At 48.6% G+C, this 25,507-nt stretch overlaps 1 protein-coding gene across 11 annotated transcripts in view; it reads right to left on the bottom strand.

Moving 5' to 3' along the window:
* The window catches only part of Hdac4 (histone deacetylase 4), a 260,113-nt gene that overhangs the window by 19,381 nt on the left and 215,225 nt on the right, over positions 1-25,507 (bottom strand). For 9 of the 11 annotated variants that reach the window (XM_050163036.1, XM_050163037.1, XM_050163039.1 and 6 more), the window contains 10 exons: positions 22,828-23,082; positions 20,053-20,239; positions 18,243-18,376; positions 14,822-14,942; positions 11,781-11,827; positions 8,101-8,208; positions 5,805-5,860; positions 4,783-4,870; positions 3,040-3,159; positions 2,251-2,348 (listed from right to left, as the gene is read on the bottom strand). In XM_050163036.1, the coding sequence (XP_050018993.1) occupies positions 2,251-2,348; positions 3,040-3,159; positions 4,783-4,870; positions 5,805-5,860; positions 8,101-8,208; positions 11,781-11,827; positions 14,822-14,942; positions 18,243-18,376; positions 20,053-20,239; positions 22,828-23,082 (1,214 nt within the window). The remainder of the gene's footprint in view (positions 1-2,250; positions 2,349-3,039; positions 3,160-4,782; positions 4,871-5,804; positions 5,861-8,100; positions 8,209-11,780; positions 11,828-14,821; positions 14,943-18,242; positions 18,377-20,052; positions 20,240-22,827; positions 23,083-25,507) is intronic. The other 2 variants (XM_050163040.1, XM_050163044.1) reach the window with 1 other exon arrangement.

The raw sequence follows: 25,507 nt of genomic DNA, 5'->3' as shown, positions 1-25,507 counted from the left end.
TCTGCCTGAGCTCCGCCAACTTCAAAGCTGTGTCTGGCTTGAGGCCTGGTTTGAATTATAGTTCTTTTCTCCTACAAGTGTCTGGGCCTGAGGAGAAAGTGCCGGTCACTTCTGGATCTCATTAGGGGCAATTTTCTTATCTTTTCTTCATCTGATGCTTGATCCCTTGAAAATGTGACCTGGCAGTAGAGGGCTCTGAAGAACAAGGTGCTGTCTTTGAGGCATGCCTTAACCCATGGGGCCCCAAAGGAGTAGACTGAAGAAAAAAGGGGGAAGGAGCCTCTGACCCTTCTTTCCCCACCTGATGCCCAGGGAACCATAAATTGTGAACTTCAAAGTACTACTTTACATTAAAATAAAAAAAAGCAACCTGAATCAATTTCCCTTTTCAAAGCAATTGAAGCTTTAGAAGGCGCCATCAAAAAGGGATTATCATCCATATACTTTGCCAACCGTTAGGACAGATGTCAGGGTGACTAAGGAAGGAAGGTTCACCTCAAAGGCTGGACAGGCAGGTCAGACACTGCAGATACCTGGGCAGGGACAGCAGGGGTCAGACTTGGCCCCTGGATCACAGAACTGCAGGCATACTCAAGAAATGCCTCCAGTGAGCACAGTTCAGAAGGCAGAGAGCAAGGCCTGGGGGACGAGGGCCGGCCCAGTCACCGGCTGCAAGGACTGATGTGAGTGGAGGGTATCTGTTACTGTCATCAAGCAAATACCATCTTCTCTCTGTACCAGAGCCACCATGAAGCCTTCATAGGCCCTGACCAGTAAACGGCATCCACTCAGAAACAAAGGTCACTAACTGGGTAGTGGTTTCTTCTCACACTATGGATAGGCTATGTTTCCAGTGCTGTGCAGAGGGCATGACACACCCTGGTTCTCAGGTTTAGCTTTCACAGACTTCCTAGTGTTTGGAGGAAGTCTGTAAGTGAGGCGGGCACAGATCAGTGGCGTGCAGAGACACCAGAAACAAAGGGATTAGAGGTAAATGGCAGGTGGCAGTCAGCACAAAGCTTCTAAGGCCTGAGTGATCCTTGCCTGCTACTGGCCAACAGCTGAACAGCAGACCTTTGTAACTTCACCAACTGAGATTTGTCACTTCTAGTCTGGTTGACTCACACCCACTGGGTCAGGCCTTTACCATACTGGACCCTAACCACCTCTCCAATAGGAAATGGGACTGGGAACCTGTTTCAAAATGAGCAGGCAGATACTGAGAAGTATTCTGAGTTTTTGGTACCACAGCTACAGAGCATAGGCAAGTCCACATACATTTTACAGATACAGCTCACCAACTAGCGACATACACACTTGCATACATATGTGCTTATACTTCCAGAGATCTATGCCTTACAGGCATATATGCACATAACAACAACAACAACAACAACAACAACACAAACACACACACACACAGTCATATAGATAGTGCCCCTCAGGAACATACAGACACATGTACACATGTCTGCAGTAAGCATGTCTACATGCACATAAGGCACATGATTATACACATGTGCTTCATATGTACAGTGGTCAAGGCAGAGAAGACACCTGGAGGTCTGATGATGTTTTCACCCACAATACAAATTAATAAGTAAAAATAAATAAAGTATTTTATGAGACTGAAGGCCCCTCGGGCCCATCCAGGCCCTGGAACCATCCTGGGCTGTGGTTGACTTGAGTGGTGCCTCCTCATTGCACAGCAGCTAGGGAAAGTCACCATGGTGTAACAAGAAGAAAGTGACAGGCCAAGCCATCCACTACTGGCTGTATGAATGGCTTCAGTCTGGCCTGATGTAAATACATCAGGACAACGAAAGTCAATGCTTTTTTAAAAAGCAACCACATTGCAGCCAATCTAAGGGGCCACAGCAGCACAAAAGATGTGATATAATAAGATGACTCTTCCCTGATACTCATACAAATAAAGGGGATCCTATTTCTCCTTTATTCATTTCCACTTGTTATACCTTCACAAAGGCTTTGTGGAAGAGTGAGCAGGAAATGAGATCTGAAATTTATACTTTCAGTTTCCACTGATTGAAGGTTTCCAGCATAGCAGAAGTCTTACTCCACCCCCTACTGTCTCCTCATCTTATCACTGGGACCCAAACAGGCTCACATGAGAAGGGAGCTGGTAACAGAAGTGAGACAGTTCAAAGATCAACCCCGGAGTCCCCAGTCTGCTTGGCTGCCCCTGGACTCAGAAGGGCCAGTCTCTGTGACTGAACAGATGGTACTCACCTGAAGGCTGCCAGGTACTCTGCATCTCCCATGGGGGGTTCGAGGCCTCCCGTGAAAGCCATGTTGACATTGAAACCCACGCCTGGCCCTGTGCCCACCTGTGGCCACAAGGAGAGAAACTGTTGTCAATGGCACTCTGAAAAGATCACCCGAGACAACTGACACTTGAATTAGGGTGTGTTGGGATGACAGGCCCATAGGAATATTCATGAGTCCTGTGTGCGTGTGCTCACCAGTGAAGCTGGCCACTCCAGTACCAGGCACTAAGATCAGTGGAGCAGACTTTACAGGGCTGCAGCTGCTCACAGACCCTAAACTAGGAGGAACCACTGAGAGACACTTCTGAGGACCTGTGCATCATGTGTGCACAGAAGAGGCTCTATACTTTGGGACTGTCTTCGGAAGGTAGGCTCTATGTTCCTGGGACTACCAGGTAGTACCAAATGCCAGATGAACAAGGGGCATGAGTGTGCTGCCTAAGCATGCCCACTAAAGACAGCGGTTGGAAAAGGCATCACAAGGTACAGAGAAGCCGGTGTCCTGGAGGAGCAATATAACAACTCCTTATGTTTCCTTGCCCTGAACGGAACCAGAAATGATGTATAGATTCTCACTGAACATTGAAAAAATTCTGGTCCAAGGCAGGCCCAGCATAATCTAGGGTAGAATTTTCTAGAATGGCAGTCTGGGGTGGCCTGCATCTGCCCTGCTCTCCAGATAGCTGTAGCACCTGGCTCTAAGCTGGCATGTCCCCCCAGATGCCCCCAAAATTTCACACACTCTACATACCTCATCTGGTGCTCCACTTCCCGGGAAGAAGTTCCCATCGTCATAGCGGTGCAGGGACATGTAGAGAACATTGGGGTCATTGTAGAAGGCCTGCTGAGTCCCATTCCCATGGTGTACATCCTGAGAGACCAAGAGAACTGACTTAGGGAGGACCAGGCCTCAAGTATAGCCTTGGGGTAACAGTTCCTACTTGGTGAACACCTTAGAATCTTAAGCCTGGTTTGCGTCTTATAGTAAGGTGCTAAGGGGTGTCAGCTGCATCAAGAGACGCTGAAGTTTAGAGTCTGAGTTGGCAGGGTCTCTGTAACGCGCACCAGAGCACATTCCTGACTTCAGAGAAGAGAATGGGGCTAGCTTCCAGCTGAGTTGAGGCTGGGATTTCAAACCAAGCCATCTGATTCATCTTATGTGCCTGCCGCATTTACAGTGAGCCATTTCCGACTTCCATCAGGATAATTACCGATTATGGGTTGGCTACGTTCAGGCACATGTGAGGTATTTCTCATCGCATAGGGCATATGGAAGAAGAACTTAGGTGACAGACGGGTACCCAGGCCCCCATCTGGAAGTGAGCAGCTGTTTTCTTAAGACATGATACCTGTGTAACTGAGAACCAGAAAGCAAGAAAAAGAGGCAGCTTTGATTTCTGCCAGGCCTGTGGCCACTGTTGTGGGCCATGAGAATTGGTTCCCAGGATGGGCAGGCTGGGTGGCTCTGCACTGCATGGCTGTGTGTGTGAAAAGCTTTCTCTACAGGGTCATCTGTGCTCAGTGTAGGATGTGGATGTTCAACTACTCGAGAAGACAAGTGCCCCTTCTATCTCACCAGGTCCCCGCTGAGAGGAGCAACCATGGATAACACTGTGTACAGTAAGTCATAGTAGTGTCAATGTGTCACCATCATGCAGTTTAATGTTTCTTTCTGAAACTGGAAGGGCATGAAATCCAAATGAGAACCCCACCTGATGTGGGCTTAAAGTATGTTAAGAGACACAGAATCAAAGTGTTTCTTTGTGCATGTGTCTTAGATCCACTGGCTTCGTACAGCTTTTCACATATGATGCAGAATGCAGTACAGGGTCATCCAGCATGCTTGTCCTGGGGACCGCTCCCCACAGCCACGACCACAGTGATGATCATAGACCTGGTAGAAGCCCAGACTGCCTCTTCACCTGCTGCTCGGAGCTCATGACACCCAGGCACTTGACTAAGAAGGGGTGCTGACATGCATATCCCGACATCTGGCTACTTCTGACATTTGGCTTAGCTTTCAGAGAAGCAGCAGCCATTCCAGACAGTCGGATTATAAGAAGCCGTGCTTGTTTGGGAAGATGGAGGCACAGTCACTTGTGTGAAGTGAGTCTCAGCTAGCATAAGGTGGGCAGCCAGGTTCATGTCCCCAGGTCAGAGCACAGAGTCAGGCTTAAACATGACCTTCAAAGCTCCAGTCTCCTGAGAGGTCATACCGAAGACCAGCGATGGTGGCCTCCCTCAAACGTGTGTACTATCCTGGCAGGTTAGGCTAATGACTGGCAGGATCGGCTGGTCTCAGTCCTAAATCCACCTTCTAATGGGTTCAGGCTTTACTTCGCTGATTTCTGGGACCGTGTTCAGAAAGTTCAGTTTGTTCCCTGATTCCAAGTGTCAGTAGAGGTGAAGGCCCATGCTCAGTCAGGGTGTTCACTGGGGAAACAGGTGGGCGTGCATGCTCTTTCCAGGCCTGCCTGGGCAGGAAGTCACTCACCCAGTCCACAATGAGGATCTTGCTCACATTCAGCCTCTGCTGGAGAAGTTTGGCTGCAATTGCCACAGAGTTAAAATAGCAGAACCCCCTGCAAAGATGATGTCTAGTTACTGTTTTTATACAACTCATAGTAGAATATCAACAGTCTATGATATTCTGGAGGGTCCAGGCGAAGGCCATTTGGTTCCTAACTGGGACCTTTAACTGGTGCTGGCGATTAACCAACAGACATAGACACACAAGCCAAGTACATATACTACAGATCCACAGGTACATAAGCACATGTGTCACATAAGACCCACCTGCCAGACACATATACCACACTCAGAAATACATACTGAAGTATGAGCACACACACTATAGAAGACATCTTCCCACTATAGACAATCTCCCTACACCCCAGATATGCACACAGGCACACGTAAGTGTATACACTACAAGACACATATAACATACATACAAACACACATGCACACACCACAAATATACAGACACAAATACATACATCTACAGATATCAGATACACACATGCAAACACATACTGAAGACACACACAGACACTGTTAAAGGTTAATAATAGTTGTCAACTTGACAGGATATGGAATCATTTGGAGATAACTATTTGAGATTATTTAATTGGGTCAACCTCTGCAAGGCTATGAGGAATTATCATGCTTAGGTTAAAAAGGGTGGTAAAACCCATCATAAATGTGAATGGTACTATTCCCGTGGGCTAAGGACCTAGCGCATCATCACACACATCTCTGGCACAGCTTCCCTGATGTCATAATTTCAACCACTTGAACCATCTTTCTTAAACTCAACAGGGAAGTCTTTGTGTCTATATTCCTCATCCAACTGCACGACTCTCAAATCACAGGTCTACCTCAGCTGTGGGCAAGGAAGACAAAGTAGCACAGCCTGGGTGATGTGCACAAGGCCACTCAGCTCCTCCCTGGGTCCTCAGATGCTCACCCAGCCCTGCCACCCATGATTTTTATCAGCCTCCTGTGTCCACTTACATGGGTGTGCTCTCCTCAGCATGGTGTCCTGGGGGGCGAACCACAGCAAAGCCATTCTGCAATGATAGCAGACAGTGGGAAACAGTGAGGAAAGGCATTTCATACCCCAAAGTCAGCACAAACATCAGATTCAGACTCCACAGGATGATGCGGTTTCCATTATCACTGGTCCCACGACATGGATGGGAAATGGGGTTAGTTGGCTCCTTTGTTAAGGAGTCTGTACAGAAAGCCTGACCTGAGGACAGACAGTAGGCCCACTGGCTCTGTTTCTAAGTGCCAACAGTCGGGGTTGCAGCCACTGGCGGGGGTGTGGCCTAGGATCCCAGACAGTCTTGTTGCCTGTTGCTCACCAGCAGCCTTGTGGCAAACATGGATACAGATAAAAGAAAGCTGGGCATGCTAGACTCCAGAAGGAAGATCAGGAGCTTGAGGCCAGTCTCACCTACACTGTGAGCCAGAGCCTAGCTTGGCTAAAGAAGAACTTGTTTTCCCATCATCCCCTAATAAAACAAAGTGCTCATATAGACTACTGCTGTGTCCATGCTATGCCTCAAGCAGGTCTTGGGCTCACCTCTGTCACATACACAGCACCCAACTCTACTCCCATCTTTAAGAATAATCACGACAGAGCTGGCACTGGATGGCACGGCTGCACAGCCTACACCCCATCACTCATACTCTACAGAACCCCTGGCACACCACTGGGGCTGCTGCTGTAAAAACACTCAACCAAGTCTGACTCTCTCCAGCCCCAGGAAGTGTTGGGCTGAACACACAAAGGTCAGCCAAGGGGACTGGGTTGACAAGACAGGGCAGTGGTAAGGCTGAGAGGGAAAGACCCAAGACAGATGCCACCCTCTGACACTCAGTACTGCAAACTTTGTTCTCATTCTTGTGCCTGCACTCTGTGCTGAGTTCCGGGTACTGGCTTCAGGAGTCTAACAAGCCTCTGATTCCACCTGCCTCTTATACTGAGCAGACAACAGTATGTATGGTGCTGAGCAGCAGGCAAGCATGGAATGAAGATACAACAGCCCTGACAATGAGCACAAATGAATTCCCAAGGGTACGTTTCCCCATGAGCATCCTCATGGTAAGTTTCCACAAAGTGGACACCTTCCATCTTCAGGCCCACATCTTTTAGCATACCATCCTGAGTAGAGAAGACAGTGTGATGGTACGGAATGGGGCCATGTGTTGGCTAGCTACAGGAAGCCTCTCTGCACACTGTTCACTGTGAGCTGAGTCAGATCCTCTTTTCTTAGAGATATACTTTTTTCCTTGTAAAGATGAGCAAAATTATGGGCCTTACTGCTTGAGATCTAAGACACTTCTCAAGAAGGATAATGCTTTTCACTTCTGGGAACAAGACAGACAGGAGGTGCCAGTGTTGGGATTTGGACTTCACACGTGCCTGTACCTATGCACAGGGACTTTGGACGGGATGGCATTTCTTATGAGATGAGTGGTAGGTAGCAGTAAGAGTTTAAAAAAACAAAACAGGGGCTAGAGAGACAGTTCAGAGGTTAAGAGCACTGGCTGTTCTTCCAGAGGTCCTGCATTCAATTTTCAGCAACCATCTATAATAAAATCTGGTACCCTCTTATGGTGTGCAGGCATACGTGCAGGCATAACACTGCACATATAATAAAGTATATAAATCTTAAAAACAAAACAAAGCATGATTTCTGTTAGGGTTAGGGATGCTGAGATCTAGGACCTTAACTTTCCAACCGCTGTCTGGTTCAGTAAACATCCTGGGGGTGAGACAACTACACAACAAACAGGTGGCTGCAGGGTCCACGCTGCACTGCCTTCAAGATTTGCCATGTGCCAACACTGGCACAGGTCAGAGAAGTTAGCTAGTCTCTAGTTTTCATGAGGACCACAAGACACTCCCTTTTCAACCCTTGCTTACACAGGTCAGTGTCTCTCCACCAGTTTCACACTGTTGTAAGACAGATGTGAATCTAGATGCCATGCACTATGCCAGATGTTATTTTACAATCAATACTCTGAAAATGTCTCATTTTTTAAATCTCAATTAGTTGATACTAAAGAGGGAGCTACATGAACAAAAGCTTTCTGGGCTCCTGAGCAACTGGGAAGGGGTAAAGGGCTGCACAGATCCACCTCAGAATGTGAACTATTTATTTTCATCAGCATGGAGCGTCTACATTATCCCGGACAGGAGCCACCTTGCACCAATCCTTTCCAGGCCCTCGCCGGCAGAAAAAGGACATTGGGCTGACCCTCCTTGTGTCGCCCAGCTAGATCTATTGTGCTGACTGACCTTTAGCTCTCCCGTGGCCACCTTGAAGACCAGCTCCACCACGCAGCCCACAGCCAGGCGGGCTGCCCCCGACGAGTGTACCTCATTCCATATGGTGTCGCTATCCACCTGTGAAAACAACACTCCTTGGTGAGCCAAATCCTAGGTCACTGTCACTGCCATCACACAGGGTTGTGCAGCCTGGATCCCCTAAGGCTGTGCCCCTGTGTTATAGACTGGCCAGGGCAGACACAGCAACCCATATCAGGTTTTAGCACATATCTTTGAAATGTGCTAAAACATTAAACACAGGAATAAGAATCAAGTGACCAGAAATACCATGTTCCATCCCCTCTGGGATATCCTTCTCCTTTCACCTGTTCCAACAGACCTGAAGCTGACAGTGAGGATCCTAGGCTACTTTTTAAATTGGAACTGGAGCTAAGAGTTGTGTTAACGAGCAGAAAATGAAATGGGAGAGAAACTACAATCAGTGCTCTACTTTGTGTTAACTTTAACTGCGCGCTCTTACTATGGGCTGAGAGTAATTAAATGGGACTAGGGCATGAGGCATAACAAAGAACCACCAGGTCTGTCCTGGGTGGCCGGAAGGTGGCTTGTTAGTTTCCACTTCAAACAGCAGCAGGCCAGCCAGTTCTCTACTGGCCTGGGCAAAGGAGACGGCATTACAGTTTTTTAAAGCTTACATTGGAATATGTGTGTGTACATGGTATGAACACATGAAAGTAAATTCTTGTGGAGGTCAGAGGACAACTTAAAGGAGTCAGTTCCCTCCTTTCACTACATAAATCTCAGGGATTAAGCTTGGTTGTCAGGCTTGGCAGCAAGAATCCTTACCTGCAGAGCCATCTTGCAGGCCCAGGAGGATGTATTTTTAAGGTTTGGCTAGTGGGGAACAAGACAAGAACTCCTACTACTAGGTCTACAGGAAAGCCCAAAGCGGAGTCTAGGCAGGGATTAAAGGGCTGCAATGTCAGGGCACAGAACAACTGTCAATGTATGTGTGCCCTGTGAGGATACATGGGGCCTGGACCAGATACACTGAGATTTAGGTCTTGCCAGGGAGTTATAGCCTGGGGGAGTAGGGTGAGTGTTGCTTGGCTAAGAAGTTAAAGCTGTTTAACTTCTTAAATCTGAGGTTTACCAGATGCTCACATACAGCACCTCTGAGCACTCAAAGAGCTGGGAATCCAGACCCACAAGCACCTCTCTACATCTCCACCTGGGCCTTCCACGCCATTTTAACTGACAGACACTGATCACCAGTGGGAGGAGCAACCCTTTTCAGCTTTTCCACAAGCTTCACTCTCAGAGACAGACAACCTCAAACTCCTTTGTATGGGTTTAGACTTCACTGACAGGGGTACTTAGTCCTGGCTATGTTCTTTAAAGAGCTCCCAAATGCCAAAGGATGACCTTCTGGGAGGCATCACTATTCAAAGTTGAGACAGTGGCCTGTGGTCCTACGAAGACCAGCTTTGGCTGGAGAATCAAATCATTATCAGCTCATTATAATATCAAAGGTGACAGTGCAGGAGACAGTTCATCAGTCCAGGGGGCAGCAGTGTCCTGGGCAGTTCAAGTCAAGTCAAAGGCTATGTATGAGCTCAGTGATCATTTCCTTCCCAAGTGTGAGGAGGGAGCCTGGCTTTAGACCTGGGCTAAGACTTGGGGAAGGGACTATGCATGTCATTCACCTGATCTTCCAGGGCTTTCTGTTATCTGTACGCTTCTGGACATTAGAGGTAAGTGTCGTAGTCTGGCCAAGCCCCCTTCTTCACAGAGGAAGGGGTGAACCCTCGGACAATCCCCACTACAGTAGCCCAGGTTGCAAAGACTTGAACAAGACTTCCCTGCTACTTTCTTCCAGTGTCTGTCCAGCTGCTTCCCTTGAAGTGGTACCGAGGGGCAGCCCTGTTTAGTCAGGGTGGTGATGCGAATGTGGAATGGGAGCTATAGAAAAGCGCTTTACAGGAAGGATAGACATAGGTGAAATGGAAACACAGATGCACCTGGGAAATGAAAACTGAATAACAATAATGGAGCACGTGGCAAATTTGGGTGAGTCCTGGGAATCAGGAGGCTCAAGTGGGAGGGTAGGTCCTAGGCAGGGCTGGGACAGGAGCAGGGAAAGTCAAGAACACAGGTCCTTACTAGTTTGGAATTTACAATAATGAGGTGAACAAATGCAGGAGTGTTTTTATTTGGTTTGAAAAAATGGTTGAAACTATTTTCAAACCTTAACAGAGCTAAGGAAGGATTTCAACTCTGAAAGAAATATTACAAGAAGGAGATGGCAATGGAAAGCTGCTTCTAGGGACAGAGGATCTGCCTTTGGGTGCCTGCTCCCCATCCTACACACCCTACACAGTTCTCCCATTGCTCTGACACACCGGTGGGTTGGCCCTAGAAGGAAAATTTAGTCTACTCAGGCCAGAGCCTGTAGGCCTTTTTCCTGCCTCAGAACCTATGCGAAAGACCTGAAAATCCCAACTCCCCTTTCCAGGCTGGATTTCATTGGCTCCACTTACATCTGTGCAGTGTGTCTGCATCTGGCATGCCTGTTGCACCTCAGATCTGGGGCTAGTGGTGCAGGAGACTGCCCAGGTTTGCCCCTAGATCTAAGCTTGCATTTAGTTTTCATTTGCAAATTATAAATGCTGCCTTGCAAAGGGCTCTCTGGCTGCAGGGCAGTGCAAATCCAAATCTTTTCAAGTCGGGCCAAAAATTTGCCCCGAATTAAGAGATTGCAGCCTATTTACAATACAAAACAAAGTAACTCCAGGAGGGCTTGGTGGTGGTATGAATAGATGCCATCGATTCTCTTTCTGACGGGACAATTTTCAAAGCAGCGATTTCTGTAAAGACTCAGGAAGAAAACAATTTTGTTTCATTTCCATAACAGAATCCAGACCTCAGCTTCACCCCAGGATCTGTGATCAAACATGGTACAGGTTTGGCCTGGACAACTCTGGCCCAACACACAGTGGTGCAGTGGGATTTGAAGGGTCAGAAGATCAGAATGGAGGGTTGGTCCCATTCTTGCATCCCAGAGGACAGGAATACAGCAGAACCTCTATCTCCTGAGGCCAGTGTGGCGACAGAAACTAAGGGCTGTCTGTGCAGTTGGAGTAGACACTTTGATGGCCAGTTCTTTGCCACTTGTGTGTCTCAGTCTGTCTCCCAAGTGACGAGTTGCTCTTTTCACCTGGCTATAGAAATGGCTATCAACCACAAAGCAGATAATGTCACCTGATTCATGGACATGTTACAGAGAACTCTATCTGGAGTACAAGTTAGTAAGTGGTGCAGAACAAGCCCACTCTTCCCCAAAAAGCCTCTGTGGCCTGTGTGAACACGAGCACAGTGCTATTGAGGATGTTCCAAGGCAGTCTACACATAAGGTGCACAAGAACTGAGGATTAGCAGGGCTCCAGATGCATTGTCAGACAACCTTCCCTTCAAAAAGGTGCCTGAGTTTGGTAAAAAAAAAAAAAAAAAAAAGCTCCCAGCTCTCAGTTCCTTTGAAGCCCCACATGGCCCCCGCCTGTCCCGTAGTACTGTTTATGGAAAACACCTGGCAGCCATTACCCACTCGAGAGAGCAAGGCAATGATTTCTGTGACCACTGGGGCTCTGAGAACAAACAGGACATTATTTACACATTAAAGAAATACTTACCCCAACACCACCACAAGGGAGCCTGACAAACACGGAGGTCAGCGAGCCTGTGGGGAGAAGATGAGGGTCAGATCAGGGTAGCACTGGATCCGTGAGTGCAAGATGGTTCTTGTTCCACTGGCTCCCCTGCAAGGCTCCACCACTAGGCAACAAGTACAAGGAGAGTGGTTCTGCCAGAGCCTGAGAGGGAGCAGGCTTTCATGGTTAGACAGCCACAGGAGGGGGTGGGTGGGCCTCCCAGGAGACCTGCACAATCCAGACATCACTCTGCCTTGAGAACCTGTGGGCAGGGAAGCTTGTGTATACCTGATAGTATTCCTGCTAAAGCACAAAACCTCTTCCATAAGTGCTGGAAGATCTTAGAGTTAGGAGAAGTTCGATGTATCTACATGTCTGGCTGAAGGTCCAAGTATGGATCTCAGTAAATTAGCCCATTCCTGGCCTGTTACTTGGGGGCACTGGGCCACTATGGGCAATGCAGGAATAAGGCCATACCTGCATATTCCTTGCCACTATCAGTCCTCCCAACTCATGCTGAGGAAACAGCACTGTTGTGGTTTCCGTTTCCTACTGTTTCTTGAAGGCTAGGACTCTTGGGTCCTACCGAGGCCACCTTCTTATCACCCCTGCCTTTCTGCCTCAAACAGCTAAGCATTCATAGCATAGGTCCAGGGCTTGGTCCTTATTTGCACATACAAATAAGGGAGGCAGAACAGGGAGATTAAATACATCTTTCCTTCAGTGACAGGTGGGCAGCAGGTAAAAATGCTCTAAACTTTGCATACACAGGTTCTTGCAGCAGAGTGAAATCTTCAGGGGCAGATATGTAGGGGAGTTATACAGAGAAGCAACATGTCAAATCAGTGTCTTAAATGGTAGCTATCCTTTCCAAAGATGACATCCATTCAGGGAATGGGGATAGGGTAGGTAGGGAAAGTCTGGACCTTTGGGAAAAGGCTGGGAAGGAGGGATGTGGACTACAAGCCACACTGCACCTGCTCACTGTGTACTGTTCAACTGCAGCCATTATAGGTCTGTATCACAGACTGAAGCCATTGCACAGGGCACCTGGCATCTGAAGTTGGAATCAGCCAGGCATGAGAGACAGCACTTTCATTATTACCCCTCATTCTAACAAAGGTACGGCAGTGCAATGTCAAGAAAGGAACCTGAGACTTTCTTCAGTAAATTCACATTGGTTATGTGGTGGCGAAGGCTATGAAAGTGCATTTCCCTTTGAAACTAGAGTCAGTGCCATGTACATTCCAGATGTCAATCACTGGAATATTTTCATGCTCATTTCCAGCCAGTGAAGAGGGAAAAAGGAACATTATTAGATATTAAGCACAGAGAGCACACTTGAATAGGAGGCAGGGCATGATGCTCATGACAAGAGCTTTTATGTCCATCATAAGCTGTATCCAAGGGTCCCCTGTTCTAGACTGAGTATCTTTCACCCCAGCTTAGGCCACAGCCTAGCTCTACCTGTTGGCAGTTTGAGGTCATAACCACTAAGTCAGGTTGCAAAAACACTCCTGAAGTCTGGCCCTCTGGTCTGCTCCCAGCAGAGTGCTAGTTGATGTTTCAGCATGTGGATGGGTAAGACAGACAACGCACACTCTGTGGCAGCCGGTCTTTCAGAGGTCTGCCTTGACAGCTTTACAGCTGACCCAAGCCGGGCCTTTCTTCATCATGACTGTTAGGTGCCCCCTTGCTTCTAGGGAAGGTGACTGCCCACCACAACGGCAATTCACTTCAGGGAAGAACTACAAAGGGTCTTTGTACATGGAAGAGAAATGTGTGGATTGGATTTAAAAAGGAAAGAAAATCAAAGTAGTATTTACAAATCTAACTAGGGCTACTTTAACAGAACTTGGGGTAACTGCTATTACTATGTCTCAAATACTTCGGCCAAAGATGTTTGTGAAGATCTGTTGTTAGGACCCTGTAGAAGCTTAAACAGGGGTCTTGAGGGGTTAGGCAGTGACAGACTGGGTACCTCCCACAGTGTGAAAGGGCAAAGCTTAGCCAGGAGGGAAAGGACACCAAGTGAGGACCTCACATGGCTACCACAAAGACACAGGGTACAGCAACAGAGTCAGTCACTAGCATGGCTGCTGGGGAACGGGGATGTGTATAGTGTGTGGGGAAAATGTCCTAACAAAGAAGGACATCCATGCACAAGTAGGCTTTAGTGGAGTAGTGCGGGCCACAAGCTTGGGACTAGTGTTCAAGTGACCTACACTTCTTCCTTCACCTTTGTTCATAGTATCTTCCCAATTCGAGGACACTAAGTACAGCCTTAGTCTCTAGCTGCCTGGCAAGCACTGTCCTGTCTGTTCCTGACCTCATGTGGAGCCTACACTGGCAGCTTCGGATGGGCAATAGCTCTGTAAACATGAGGATACTATTTGCTGGGAACCCTCAGTGTTAGAGTCCTTTGAACTGGCCAAGCTCCTGCAGGGGGAGTCCCCTGTTTTCTGAGGGTGAAAGTGAGCACACATGGGGCCCATTTGGGGACTGTAGGTGGGAGATGGACTTTGGGCATCTCAAGAACCCCCATTGTTAAACCATGACCTGAAGTCAGAGTCCCAAGGCAAAAAGCACTAACCCTAGCTCTGTCCTATCCCTACTGTCTGCCATCTTGGATCACTGCAAAAGTCACCACAAAGCTGCTGGGTTCTGTGGGGTAAACCATATGGGCAATGTAGGTCGCACAGCTTGTCAAATCCTACTTTTTATTGGATAAAGACCCCGGTGGTGAGGTAGAATAGATTTCTGCTACTCAGAACATGGCCAAGCCTGGGGCTCTCCATGTCCTCTCAGCCTCTCCCTAAGAGATTTAAGAAAAAAACTGCAAACAGGACAAGGACTGTACACTCCTGCTCTCACACAGTCCTGAGCAGCTTCCAGAATGGACTGTAGATCCAGCCTTCCTGTCCTGGTCAGCCACACAGTAGCCCAGCTACAGGGGCCAAAGGGTAGAAACATCACTTGCAGGAGATCAAGCCTGGTAGGGATGTAAGGAAGGTCTCGAGTACCTAGAAGTTTCTTACTGTCCAGTTTCTGTCTGTTGAGAGGGTTTGTGCCATAAAGGAGTGTGTGGGCCTCCGAGTGCACTGTCTGCAGCTCTTCCAATGTAGCTTTGCGTCCACGGATGCACTGTAGGGACATAAGGTAAGAACAAATATGTCAGGTCACTTTCTACTTCAGCAAGGCTACTGCGCCAGAGGGAATACAGTTCGGTTATGACGATGGGCGTATAATTATTAGATTATTGAAAATCAGAAACAAAACAGTTCCTAACACAATCTTTAAAAGTATATTAGGTGGCTTGCCTTTTAATCATAGCTTTGAAAAACATTTAAAAATGATTCTAGGTTTCAACATGCTACCCTTCACTATCACACATATGATTTTCAACAAATTATTACTTTGCTTTCTGGAACCAGGGTCTGGGCTTAACACAGCAAGAAGTGTCAGAGGTGAGGCAAGCTGCCTGAGCTCATTCTCAAAGGACTCAAGACATTGCTCTAGTGTCCCTCAACAGCAGCTCTCTGTGGCCCGCTCTTGCCCACGGCTGACACACTGGAATCTGTGCTTGCACTGGAAGGTGCTTAGGAGTGCTGTGCTCCTCTGCAGATTGTAATATCACCACATCTACTCTGGGCTACCTTCAAATCAGCAGATGAGTGCCTGCCCTTCAGTTGAGTTAATCACTTAATCTAGTTGGCCGGGGGGCTATGAAACAGACAAATATTTTATAGGGAAAGGGCTCCTTGGAGGTCAGGCAAAGGAAAGTCCTCATCACTCAACAAGCTGTTGACAACAGATCTGCTCTCCTCTTCCTGACCATTTGTCTGGTCCAGCAGGCGCTGACCTACATGGTAAAGAACCTAAACCAATATTGTATGGCCCTGATTCTGCAGGTTGGCAGAGGGGCCTGGGCCTACAGAGAAGACCTCTCTCTAGTTCACACCACTCATGGGGTGAGACCACCCACAGGCCCTCCAGCGTGAGGTACAGTCCAAGCTCTAGTTTCAGAGTCAGTGGTTGGGAGTCTATGGGATATCATAGCATCATCTACTTGACTTCTGTGTTGGATATCAACTCTAATGACAAGGGCCTAGGACTCAGGTTACAAGCCAGACAATGGAGAGCTGGTGTGGATGCAAGCTTGCTTTCTTGGGCTGAATTAAGGAATAGCTCCTCTGCACAACAAAAAGATGACAAGGTAAGCTTCCCATGCTTGGGATTACAGTACTTACACTTAGGAAGCTGGTCAGTGTTTTTACTGTTGCCAATGGTTCTAAGCCCCATCTTGTCCTAGCCTACCGGTATCTCCTGAAGCTCCTGCCAACTCTGCTCTGACTTCATAGACTGACATCTAAAAATCCTCTGCCAGTGGCCCTGATATGGCAAATATCTCTCACATCTCTATGACAGTACAACGGAAGGTGAGCTGGGTGGCTATCCTGCTTTCTCAGATATTTATACTCTCAAACCAGCCCAGCTCTACTTGCTTTCTTAGCTGAGAATCTGTCTCACACTCGTGCCTGAATATACTTTCCTGGGAGGGGGCAAGACATCTGTGAATGCTGTCAACTGAAGGATGCCTCAGGGCAGCATCTGGATGGGCAGGATGGCAGGATGCAAGGGCCAGCTGGAGCACGAGAGGAAAGAGGATTTTTCTCAGGGCTTGTGTACACAGGTCAATGCTGCCCCCCAGTGGCATAGCATTCTGGATAGATTCCCAAAGCAGGTACCTGTGGCGCCTCACCTCACCCCTCAATGTTCATTTCCCACACAGAGGGCCATCAGGAGCAGGTGTGGGCTTGATATTGGTTTGTCCCCAAAAGTGAAGTACAATTTGAGAGGTAAGGGACACTGGGGACCCATGAGCCCTGGGATGATGTAAATGAATACTGCAGAGCATACAGGAGGGCAGTCGGGCTCACAGAGAGGAAACAAGTAACTGCTGCTCCACGGGGCTCCTGCTAGTGCCTCTGAGCCTCCTTGTGCCCTATCCTATGCTGATGTGTAGGACAATCTGGGGGAATGACATGGAAGGGGTTTTCAAGTTGAAGAGAGGTCATAGCAGATTCCCTTGGCAGGTACTGAAGGCAATCCTGTGGGTGATGCTAGTCCTACTGCACAGATGGGAAGGCCCATCTGAGCCTATGAGCTCCCAGGAGCAGAGCCATGCCCTACACAAGTTTATCCTTCTTCCTCAGCTTAGAACTCCTGAGTGCACAGGACCTGGGACTGCATCCTGCTGAGCCATGTGTGGAGAACCAGAAGAGGCTCAACATGATCTTGGCCAGAGCCATACTGTATGTGACCAGCTCTGTTGTGGCCAAATGTGGGGTAAACCTGAACCCCACTGGCAGATAGGGAGACCTTCTGAGAGCAAGCATGGCAGCTAGGAAAATTGAGGACCACACCTAGAGAGACAACCCTATTAGAGCCTTCCTACACAGATCCCTGGGGCTGGCATAAAGGAACCAGAGGCAAAGCTAATGGGGTTGGGGGACAGAGGGAGGGTGGTGGTGTGTGTGTGGGGGAGAAGGCACTTTCCACGCTGGCCACTGCCTTGCAGAACCTAACATTTGAGGAAGAAAAGGTCCAAGCCCTCCACACGTCCTCAGAGAGGCTTTCTGATGTAGCTGATAGGACTAACGGGACAAGTTGGCTCATTTTCCCCGAGTCTTGAACCCCTCTCTCACTGCAGAAGTATGGATGTACACACTGGCCAGTCACAGGAGCATGCTGAAAAGTAACTAGGAAGAAGGCAGAGACAGCCATGGGGAAGCAGCCTGGCACTGTGGGTTTGAGGAGCACAGCCCATGGTGCTAGCTTCTGTAGAAGATACAGAATCTTAGGAAAACAGTTTGGACTCTGCCATAGGAAGCCCCAAAGGTTCATGGAAAAAAAGCTACACACCCAATCTGGTAGTGTTGGTACTGTGGGTCCAGCAAGAGGTGGTTCTGATAGGAGGTAACTGGGAAACAGGGACTTCACCCTTAGAAGTCATAAAGGTTCAGGCCTTTATGACTAAATTAGTTCTCAAATGAACAAGTTGTCACAGAGAAAGGCCGGCCTACACAGCAGTCTCTTTTCTGCTTCTCTGTCAAGTTGTGGTTTAGTCAAGGCATTCTCGTGAGATGCTGGTATCTTGGTTTGGAACCAACCAGAACTGTGGTAAACAGACCTCTCTGCTTTATTAAAGCACAAGCCTCAGGTATTCTATCACAACAACAGCAAAGGTGCCAAGATGGGCTTCTCAGAAACCCATAGACAGTATGGATGGGGACGAGGAAACATAGGCAATGTTTCTTGGATTCTCTCCATCACTGTAACATGAAAACAGTCAGACACTGTGAATAGAGCAGGCTGGAAGCCATGTCCAGGAGCAAGAAAGGCAATGGGTGTTCCTCTATCACCTTAGATAGACCCCCATACCTCACACTTGCCACGGAGACCAGTCTCCTGCAGGCGGGACCAGATGCTCTGAATCCTCCCAGCATGCTCCGGGTGGCTGTTGGTGTTCCCACAGGTGCACTGATGCTTCAACATCAGTGTGTCATACACAAGGCCTGCAGTGGAGCAGAGCTGAAGTCAGAGCAGTGCCCAGGGCTGAGCCAGTCAATGCCAGAAGGCGGCCCTGGACAGCAGAAGAATTCCCAGGAGGAGAATTGGTTCTTGGTTCAAGTTTACCCTATCCCCTTTTCAAGTGGGAACTAGAGGATCTAGATACAAGCAGAATGAGAGACCCAGCATTGTTCAACACTGTAGCTTAGAAAAACTATGGCTGCATCATTGGGATTGGGCAAAGTTACGGAATAAAAGGTGAGAAGGGGTCGGGGTCTGGTAGCCCTGGGCTATGCTGAATTCTAGTAATGACAGGTGTTGGCCCTTCAAGGCCGTCTGCCTGGTCATTGACTAGGCTCTGCATTTAGCAAGTCTGTTGGGTAGACATTGCCCAAGGTTACCACATGGTCCAGGCCAGCATGAGTTTTGTGGTTTGCCAACAGATAACGTCCAGAGCAGCTGGACACAAGGTAAATGGTGGCATGTATGGGTTCACTCAAGATGGACATAGGAATACAAAGGGAGCTGGGTTCCATATGTGAGATACATAAACATGCCTGTCTGAAATGAGCAAGTATATGAACACAGCTCAGAAGCTGCGGACCACAGAAGTCTGTCAGTCATGAGTGGCTTCACAGAATGGCACAGATAGGAAGGTCTCTTCTGACTAGCCACTAGCCAATAAACACTGTTTACATGCAAGTTGCCACCAAGGTTTCATGACAGAGTTTCCCTTATCTGAGCTGCAGTCCTTTGAGGACATATTAATTTCAGCTCATGGACTGAAAACTTGGTGAGTTTTATGAAATGCAGTTTTAATTTTTTTGAAGTAATTTTAATTTCTATGTATTACTACTGAAATGTTTCCCTTAACAGGAAATTTCCTTCTAAGAAAAGAACTTGGCTGTAGTTGCAGTGTACTGCAGGAAGACATTTTGTAAGACCTGTGAAGCCATTCTGTATTTACATAATTTTTCTTCATTAGAAAGAAATGTTAAATCAAAACACTATGAAGAACCATCCTAGCTTCCCTGCTTGTCATTACAGGAAACTACTGGAAGACGTGGTGTGGCTATCTTGTGGGGATAGTTTTCTGTCCCTGCCTCTATGAAACTGTGGTCCACACTTCTGCTTAGTTTGTTCCGGACCTCTGGACCTTTTGCTAAGGTGCCACCGAGACACTGTTGACAACCCACAGGGCAGGTGCAATGCCAGAGGTGAGAGAGGCCCAGTTAGTCCCAGATCTTGCTGTGTTCTGCTCTAGCAGAGCTTTTCTCTAAGCACTGTACAGGGTGTCACTGGAGCCTGGGGGCAATGCTGCCGTCCTGGGTTTGGTTTAGGGGACACTTGCAGAAGACCAACACTGCTACTGCTGCTAAGAATGGGAAGTGGGAAGCTCTGCGCTGGCACAGGTGGGACTGCTTTCTGCAGGAAAAGAGAAGGTGGTTTTCTGAGCTTGTGGCCAGCCCCAGAATCACAGCACTGTAGTGTGCTCCCATGAGTGAGTGGGGTTCTCAGGCCTGGCATGGCGCTGGCTGCTTGTCTCTGGACAGTGTGGCCTGGGTTCTTCCCAGATTCAACTGTAGGCTGCTCCCTTAGCCTCTCATCAGTGGCTTGCTCCATACTTCCAGACTGCCCCTGTCCTCTTGCTTCCCCCTGCCAGCAAGAGGCTACAAGTTACCTGTGGTGAACCTTGGTTTGGAGGGGGGCTCCTGGACTGACATGGGGAAGGTGGCAGATGCTGGGGAGGACTGAGCCCGGGACAGAGGTCTGTGGCTGCCGAATGACACAGGGATGCCAGCAGCCTCCATTGATGCCTGGTAGTTCCTTAGCTGGTGGATCCTCTGTTGCTCCAGCAGGAGAGCTTGCTGTGGGGCAAGATAGAGGGCTGTTAGCGGCAGAACATTTCCCACCAGTCTGTGACACTTAGTACTCAGTCACCCCTAGCCAATGACAGGCCTCTGCACTGTGGGACAACTAACCATGGACGCATGCCTCCTAACCATGGGCCATGATCTGAGTGGGATCACAGAGAATGCACTTGGCACACTGGCCATGCTTAAGAGGATGAGGGGACTTGCCATCTCAAAGGCCTACAGGGAGGGGCTTGGGAAGTGTTCTCTAAAGAGACGGTGAGCAGTGGTGGAGGGGCTGATATTTAGACAGGGTTCAGGTCCTCGGCTAGGGGAGTCACTCTGACCATAGTGAAAATGGGACAGTGAAGACATACTGCCACCCCTCCACAGGTTCTTCTTCTGTGAGCCAAACTCAGCAAGAGAGCAAAGACAGGTACAGAAGGGCCAGCTCTATAATGTCTGATGTGTTCCTTGCCTTGGCCTCAAACCACTCTAGCATTCTCAAGCTAGGAAGGCCAGAACTAGGGTGGGGGAGATGACATAATGAGACACGCTAAGGGCTCAGGTGCCCAGGAGAGAGGACTGGGTTGACAAGGGTAGCTGTAAAGTGTGGGATCACCACTCAGGGGATTTGCTACCCGAGGGATGTGAACCCTGATGGGGACTCTGGGGACTGGCTGAGGTACATGTCCAGTGGGAAGTGAACCAGCTGTGGGGAGTGAGTCAAAGATGAGATTCCCAAAGTTGACCCGCCCAGAGGCTGCTCCTTCTGTAGTGAACAGAGGAAGTCACTTTCTAGGGCCCTGAGACAGATGAAAAAGAAAACCATGTCATCCCATGCCACTGCAGCATGTTAAAAAGGAAGTCCAACTCCCACCACCTCCACAAACCTCGCCCCAAGTCCAATTTGATGGACAGATCTTATGGCCTTGAAAATACCCACTCTTGAGAAGCAGGGCACAGCTCCGGGCTGTGAGCAGAGGATGGGAACTTTACCTACAGCATGTAAAGCCTTCAGCAGACAGAAGGGGAGCTGCAGACATGAGGGCCACAGTAGGGAGGCAGAGCACCTCCTGTAGGAGGGCCAGAAATACCCACACAGAAGTGGAAGGCCCACGGCCTCCCCAGGTCACATCAGACCATTAAGGAGTTAATGTCCCCTCTGTGCGTTTCCACAAACTACTCTGTGTCCAAGGTCCCATGAAGGAGTTTCACTGGTTCTCCAGAGAACACAGGAAGTAAGGATCCTAAGGACTGTCTCATGCTTGGATCAGCTGGTGTCTAAAAGAGACCAGTCCCCAAAGCAGCTACTGAAATATCCTGACTTAATCTGTGTGGTAAAAGAATACTGGTTTCAACGACGGCAAGTAGGTATTGGCTTCCTCTAAGGGTCTACTTCAGACATGACAAACATGTCCCCAAGTCCCTTTCTGTTCATCAGCTTGGAGCAGTAGACAGTCCTAGCCACTGATTTTCCTGGGTTCCTGGCTCATAAGACCCATGGTATTCTCACCCTTTTAATTCTATTAGACTTTAAAGAGGGTGGTTATATGATGGGAGCTAAGTATTCCCAGAACCAAACAGGTCACCCATGCCCAAGATAGAGAAAAGTACCATAGAGCTGGGTGCTGGGGACAGACTACGAGACCGATTCCCAAAGTAGATATTCAGGAGAATCTAAGCCACCCTCATGCTGTGGGTGCTACCTCCTTGTTCTAGGGACCTTATGAGAATGGAAGTTAATAGGTGTCTGCTGAAAGAACCTTGCTTTTCTGGCATTACCAAATGCTACGGCGAAGCACTGGTGGCTGCCTTATCTAGAGAGCCATGGGACTGAGGAGGGGCTTGGCTGGGAGAATCCTGAAGTCCAGCAAGCAGGGGCATATGCCCTAGAATAGTACCCAGGCATCAAGTACTGCTTCTTGGGAATACAACTAGAGTCCATGACTCTGGATCCCCTGGCATACCTATCACTCCTGAGGCAAAAGCAGCCTGAGGGTTCTCTGGCTTCTAATCCACGGCTTCTCATGTCCTGTCCAAATGTCCCTAGTCTCTTTCTAGACAAGTGCCAGTTTATTTTTCACTGCAAATCAACAGTCACTCACTGAGCATCTTCTGTCTCTGGCGGTCTGCTATTCTGTACTGTGTCCCAGACCTCACTGTCCTCTCTGCTGAGCAGACCCTGACTCTTTGCTTTGTTTGTGAGACATAGTCTCACTATGTAGACCAGGCTAGCCTTAAACTCACATATCTGTCTGACTCTGACTCTCCAGTCCTAGGATTAAAGGCATACATACATGACCACACCCAGCTCCTTTTTCATTAACACTTCAACCTCCCATTCCAGTTTTACTGGTTAGGCTGAATCCCACCAATGTTTTTTTTTTTTTTTTTTTTTTTTTTTTTTTTTTTTTTTTAAAGCTACAGCCGCCTATGTTTTGTGTGGCCCATACGCTCCAGAAGGTACATGAATGCCTTCAGAGATGTACGTGAAAGTGTCAGGAAACACACCCCACCGCCCGTGAAGGCAGAACAGTAAGTGTCTTTGATTCAGTGGACAGAAGGAAAAGCCGAGTCAGCTGCCTGCTCTCATTCCACACCTGTCTGAAGAGCAGCTCTTGCTCAGTGGCTGGGCGCTGGCTGGGTTCCGTGTCTCGAGTGGGCTCCACCTCTTCCTCCTCACTCTCAATGGGCTCCTGCTTCACCTGGACACCAGCTAGGGAAGGTTCCTTTTGCCCAGGGAGTCGGTCTAGGTAGGGCTCATCCAGCAAGGCCTGGTGTTCACGGAGTTCCTCTTCCGTCTCTTCAGGGTGGCTCTCAGGCTGCCGGGGTGGTTCGCTGGGTTTGGAGATCATCTGCAACACAGGGGAGACAAAGGAAGTTAGGACAGTCATGTGACTAGAAGAAGCTCCTCCATACATCACAGGACAAGAATGCTGTACCAAGAACTTATGTGACCAACGGCTGGCAAGTACCATTTACCCACACCACTTACCCACACCACAAGGACCCCAGCATCATTTCAGATGCACAGGAAGTGATGCCTGGAGTTAAGGTTAAAGTGGCCTGAAGCCAGGTACTAGGTGTTCAGTGTTTATGCAGGGATTCTGTGTGCTAGGCCTAAGAGAGGCTGCAGGTTGCAGCTCCTTTTGCAGAGGAGAGTAGAAGTGAAGAGAGAGGTCAGTGTCAGTCACACAGCCACAGCTGTTGAGAGCAACAGCCTCCCCAGATGCTGCCTGTCAGAATGGAGAAGGGCAACAGAGGCAGAAATCCAGTACCCCATGCTCAGAAACTAGGGCAGAACTGGGAGGGCTCAGAGAGAAGTTCTCAGAAGCTGCCTTCTGAAAGCTTAGGGATGTCCCACACTGGAAGGACCTTCAGGATGTATACCATCAATCTGCGGGAAGCAGTGCTGGTGGTGCCCTGTCAGAAACATGTGCCAAGCTCCCCAGCAAACTTTTATGAAGATACCACATGGCCGTGTAGGCAAGATTTTTCCAGTTTCGTTCTGAAAACCTAGCAGGTTAGAGATCTTATTTCCAAAGCCCTAAGACACAAGGGCAGAGGTGGAAGGCAGAGAGACACTGGCCACAGGGCACTGCTCCTTACAGGATGGGTGAGGTCTGTGGGAAATAGTATGGTGACAGTGGCATCTGTCCTGTACCTTAAGCATCCTGAGTATGCACATACATACAACAGGACGACTGAATGAAGTCCCAGACATGTTAACTGGCATGGCTGAGATCATGCCATACTGTACACATGCAGATCAGCATACTGTAAACGGCCTCAAAAAAGCTAGGGAAGCCCATGTCAACCTAGTGAGCTGTCAAGCCTCTCCCCAGCTGATGGGAAAGACTCGGCAAGCAGGCTTCAACAAAAACTGGCTCTGGGTGGGGGAAGTGGCAGCATATCTTTCCTGCACCCCACTCTTCCCAATACCAGATGCAATCTAACTAGGAACATGAGGTGAACCAGGTATGTGATGTCAAGTTTGTGGAGACTGCATCCTTCAGGTCAGTGCTATGGCAAGGACAGAAGGGACAGAGTATCTTGAATGGCAGAGGAAACTCCCTGGAGAAGGTGGCTTTGATTGCTAGGGAGTCACAACAGACGGATAGGCAGAACTCACGAGACAATAACAAGGAAGCTAGGTGCTTGGAGCTGGGAACAACCTAGGAGCTCTAGAACAGGCTACCACTGCCCAGCAGGACACAGGGGTAAAAGGTGGCAACAGGACTATGAATGCAGAGACAGACCACGGGGATCAGAACATGGGTGAAGAACAGTAAGAAAATGCAAGGTACAGTCTGGCTAGAGGGGCTGAAGTGCTAGCACTGGGGTACAGGTGACAGCGACTGGGGAAAACTACCTTCAGGAAGTACTAGTAGAGGCAGAGGTGGAAAGATGGGCCCAGAGCACAGATGCTCAAGCAGTCTAGGAGCAAGACTGGGGCCCTTTCTTCTTCCCTCTGCACCCCTCCATACACTGGGGCCTTTACTTCCTCCCTCTGCCTCCTGCCACATACAGAGGAGGGAAGGAGGAGGGGGGTGAAGAAAGGTGGAAAGTGGTATTGTTTCTGTAAGGCTGACTCAACCAAGGTGACGGGGCCCTCAGGAACTCAGGTCATTACTGTAAAAGCCCAGTTCTAAGTGGTTATAAGTGTCCAGGGGTAGCAGCCCATGATGGACTGGAACCCAGGTCCCTATGCTAGGGTGCACTTGGAAAACAAAAAAAAAACTGTTCAAAGTAGGCCATAACAAGTGGAGGATGTCACAGGAAGAGTGTCTTCTGGAAGGAAGAAGCAGGGCAAGTGTGCTGTGTACAGATAGGCTCCGTATCTAGGTTTGTCCAATATCATTTTTGTGCTTCAACATTGAAGAAAGATGTCAGAAGAGCACACGTGGCCCTTTCCCTCTATATCCCAGCTAAAGGGGAAACAGACAGACAGCCTTTCCTCCAATACGTTTATATGAACAGCTGAGCCCAGTGACCCCTACCACAATGGTTCTCTATTCTATAGCCCCACAGGTGACTCTTACAACTTTTGTGCCCCTTTTGGCTTGAACATGCCATGTGTTCTGTCTGGTGTCATGGCTCTTCAGTGTCCCTCTACTATTTAGGAGTCTGAGTACCTTCTGTTTCTCAGTTATAGTTTCCAGTGTCCCACTGGACAACGTTCAACTTTCCCAAAGGCTGGAGTCTGTTGAGATAATCAAGGAAACACTGAAAGTGACATGTAAGGTAAAGGAATGTCCCCATAGAACCCCTGGACAGGAG

This window comes from Alexandromys fortis, unplaced genomic scaffold (genome assembly GCF_014885135.2).
Source record: "Alexandromys fortis isolate MF-2015 unplaced genomic scaffold, M_Fortis_MF-2015_v1.1 scaffold_139, whole genome shotgun sequence".
Classification (NCBI taxonomy): domain Eukaryota; kingdom Metazoa; phylum Chordata; class Mammalia; order Rodentia; family Cricetidae; genus Alexandromys; species Alexandromys fortis.
This window is presented reverse-complemented; position numbering and strand designations above follow the sequence as displayed.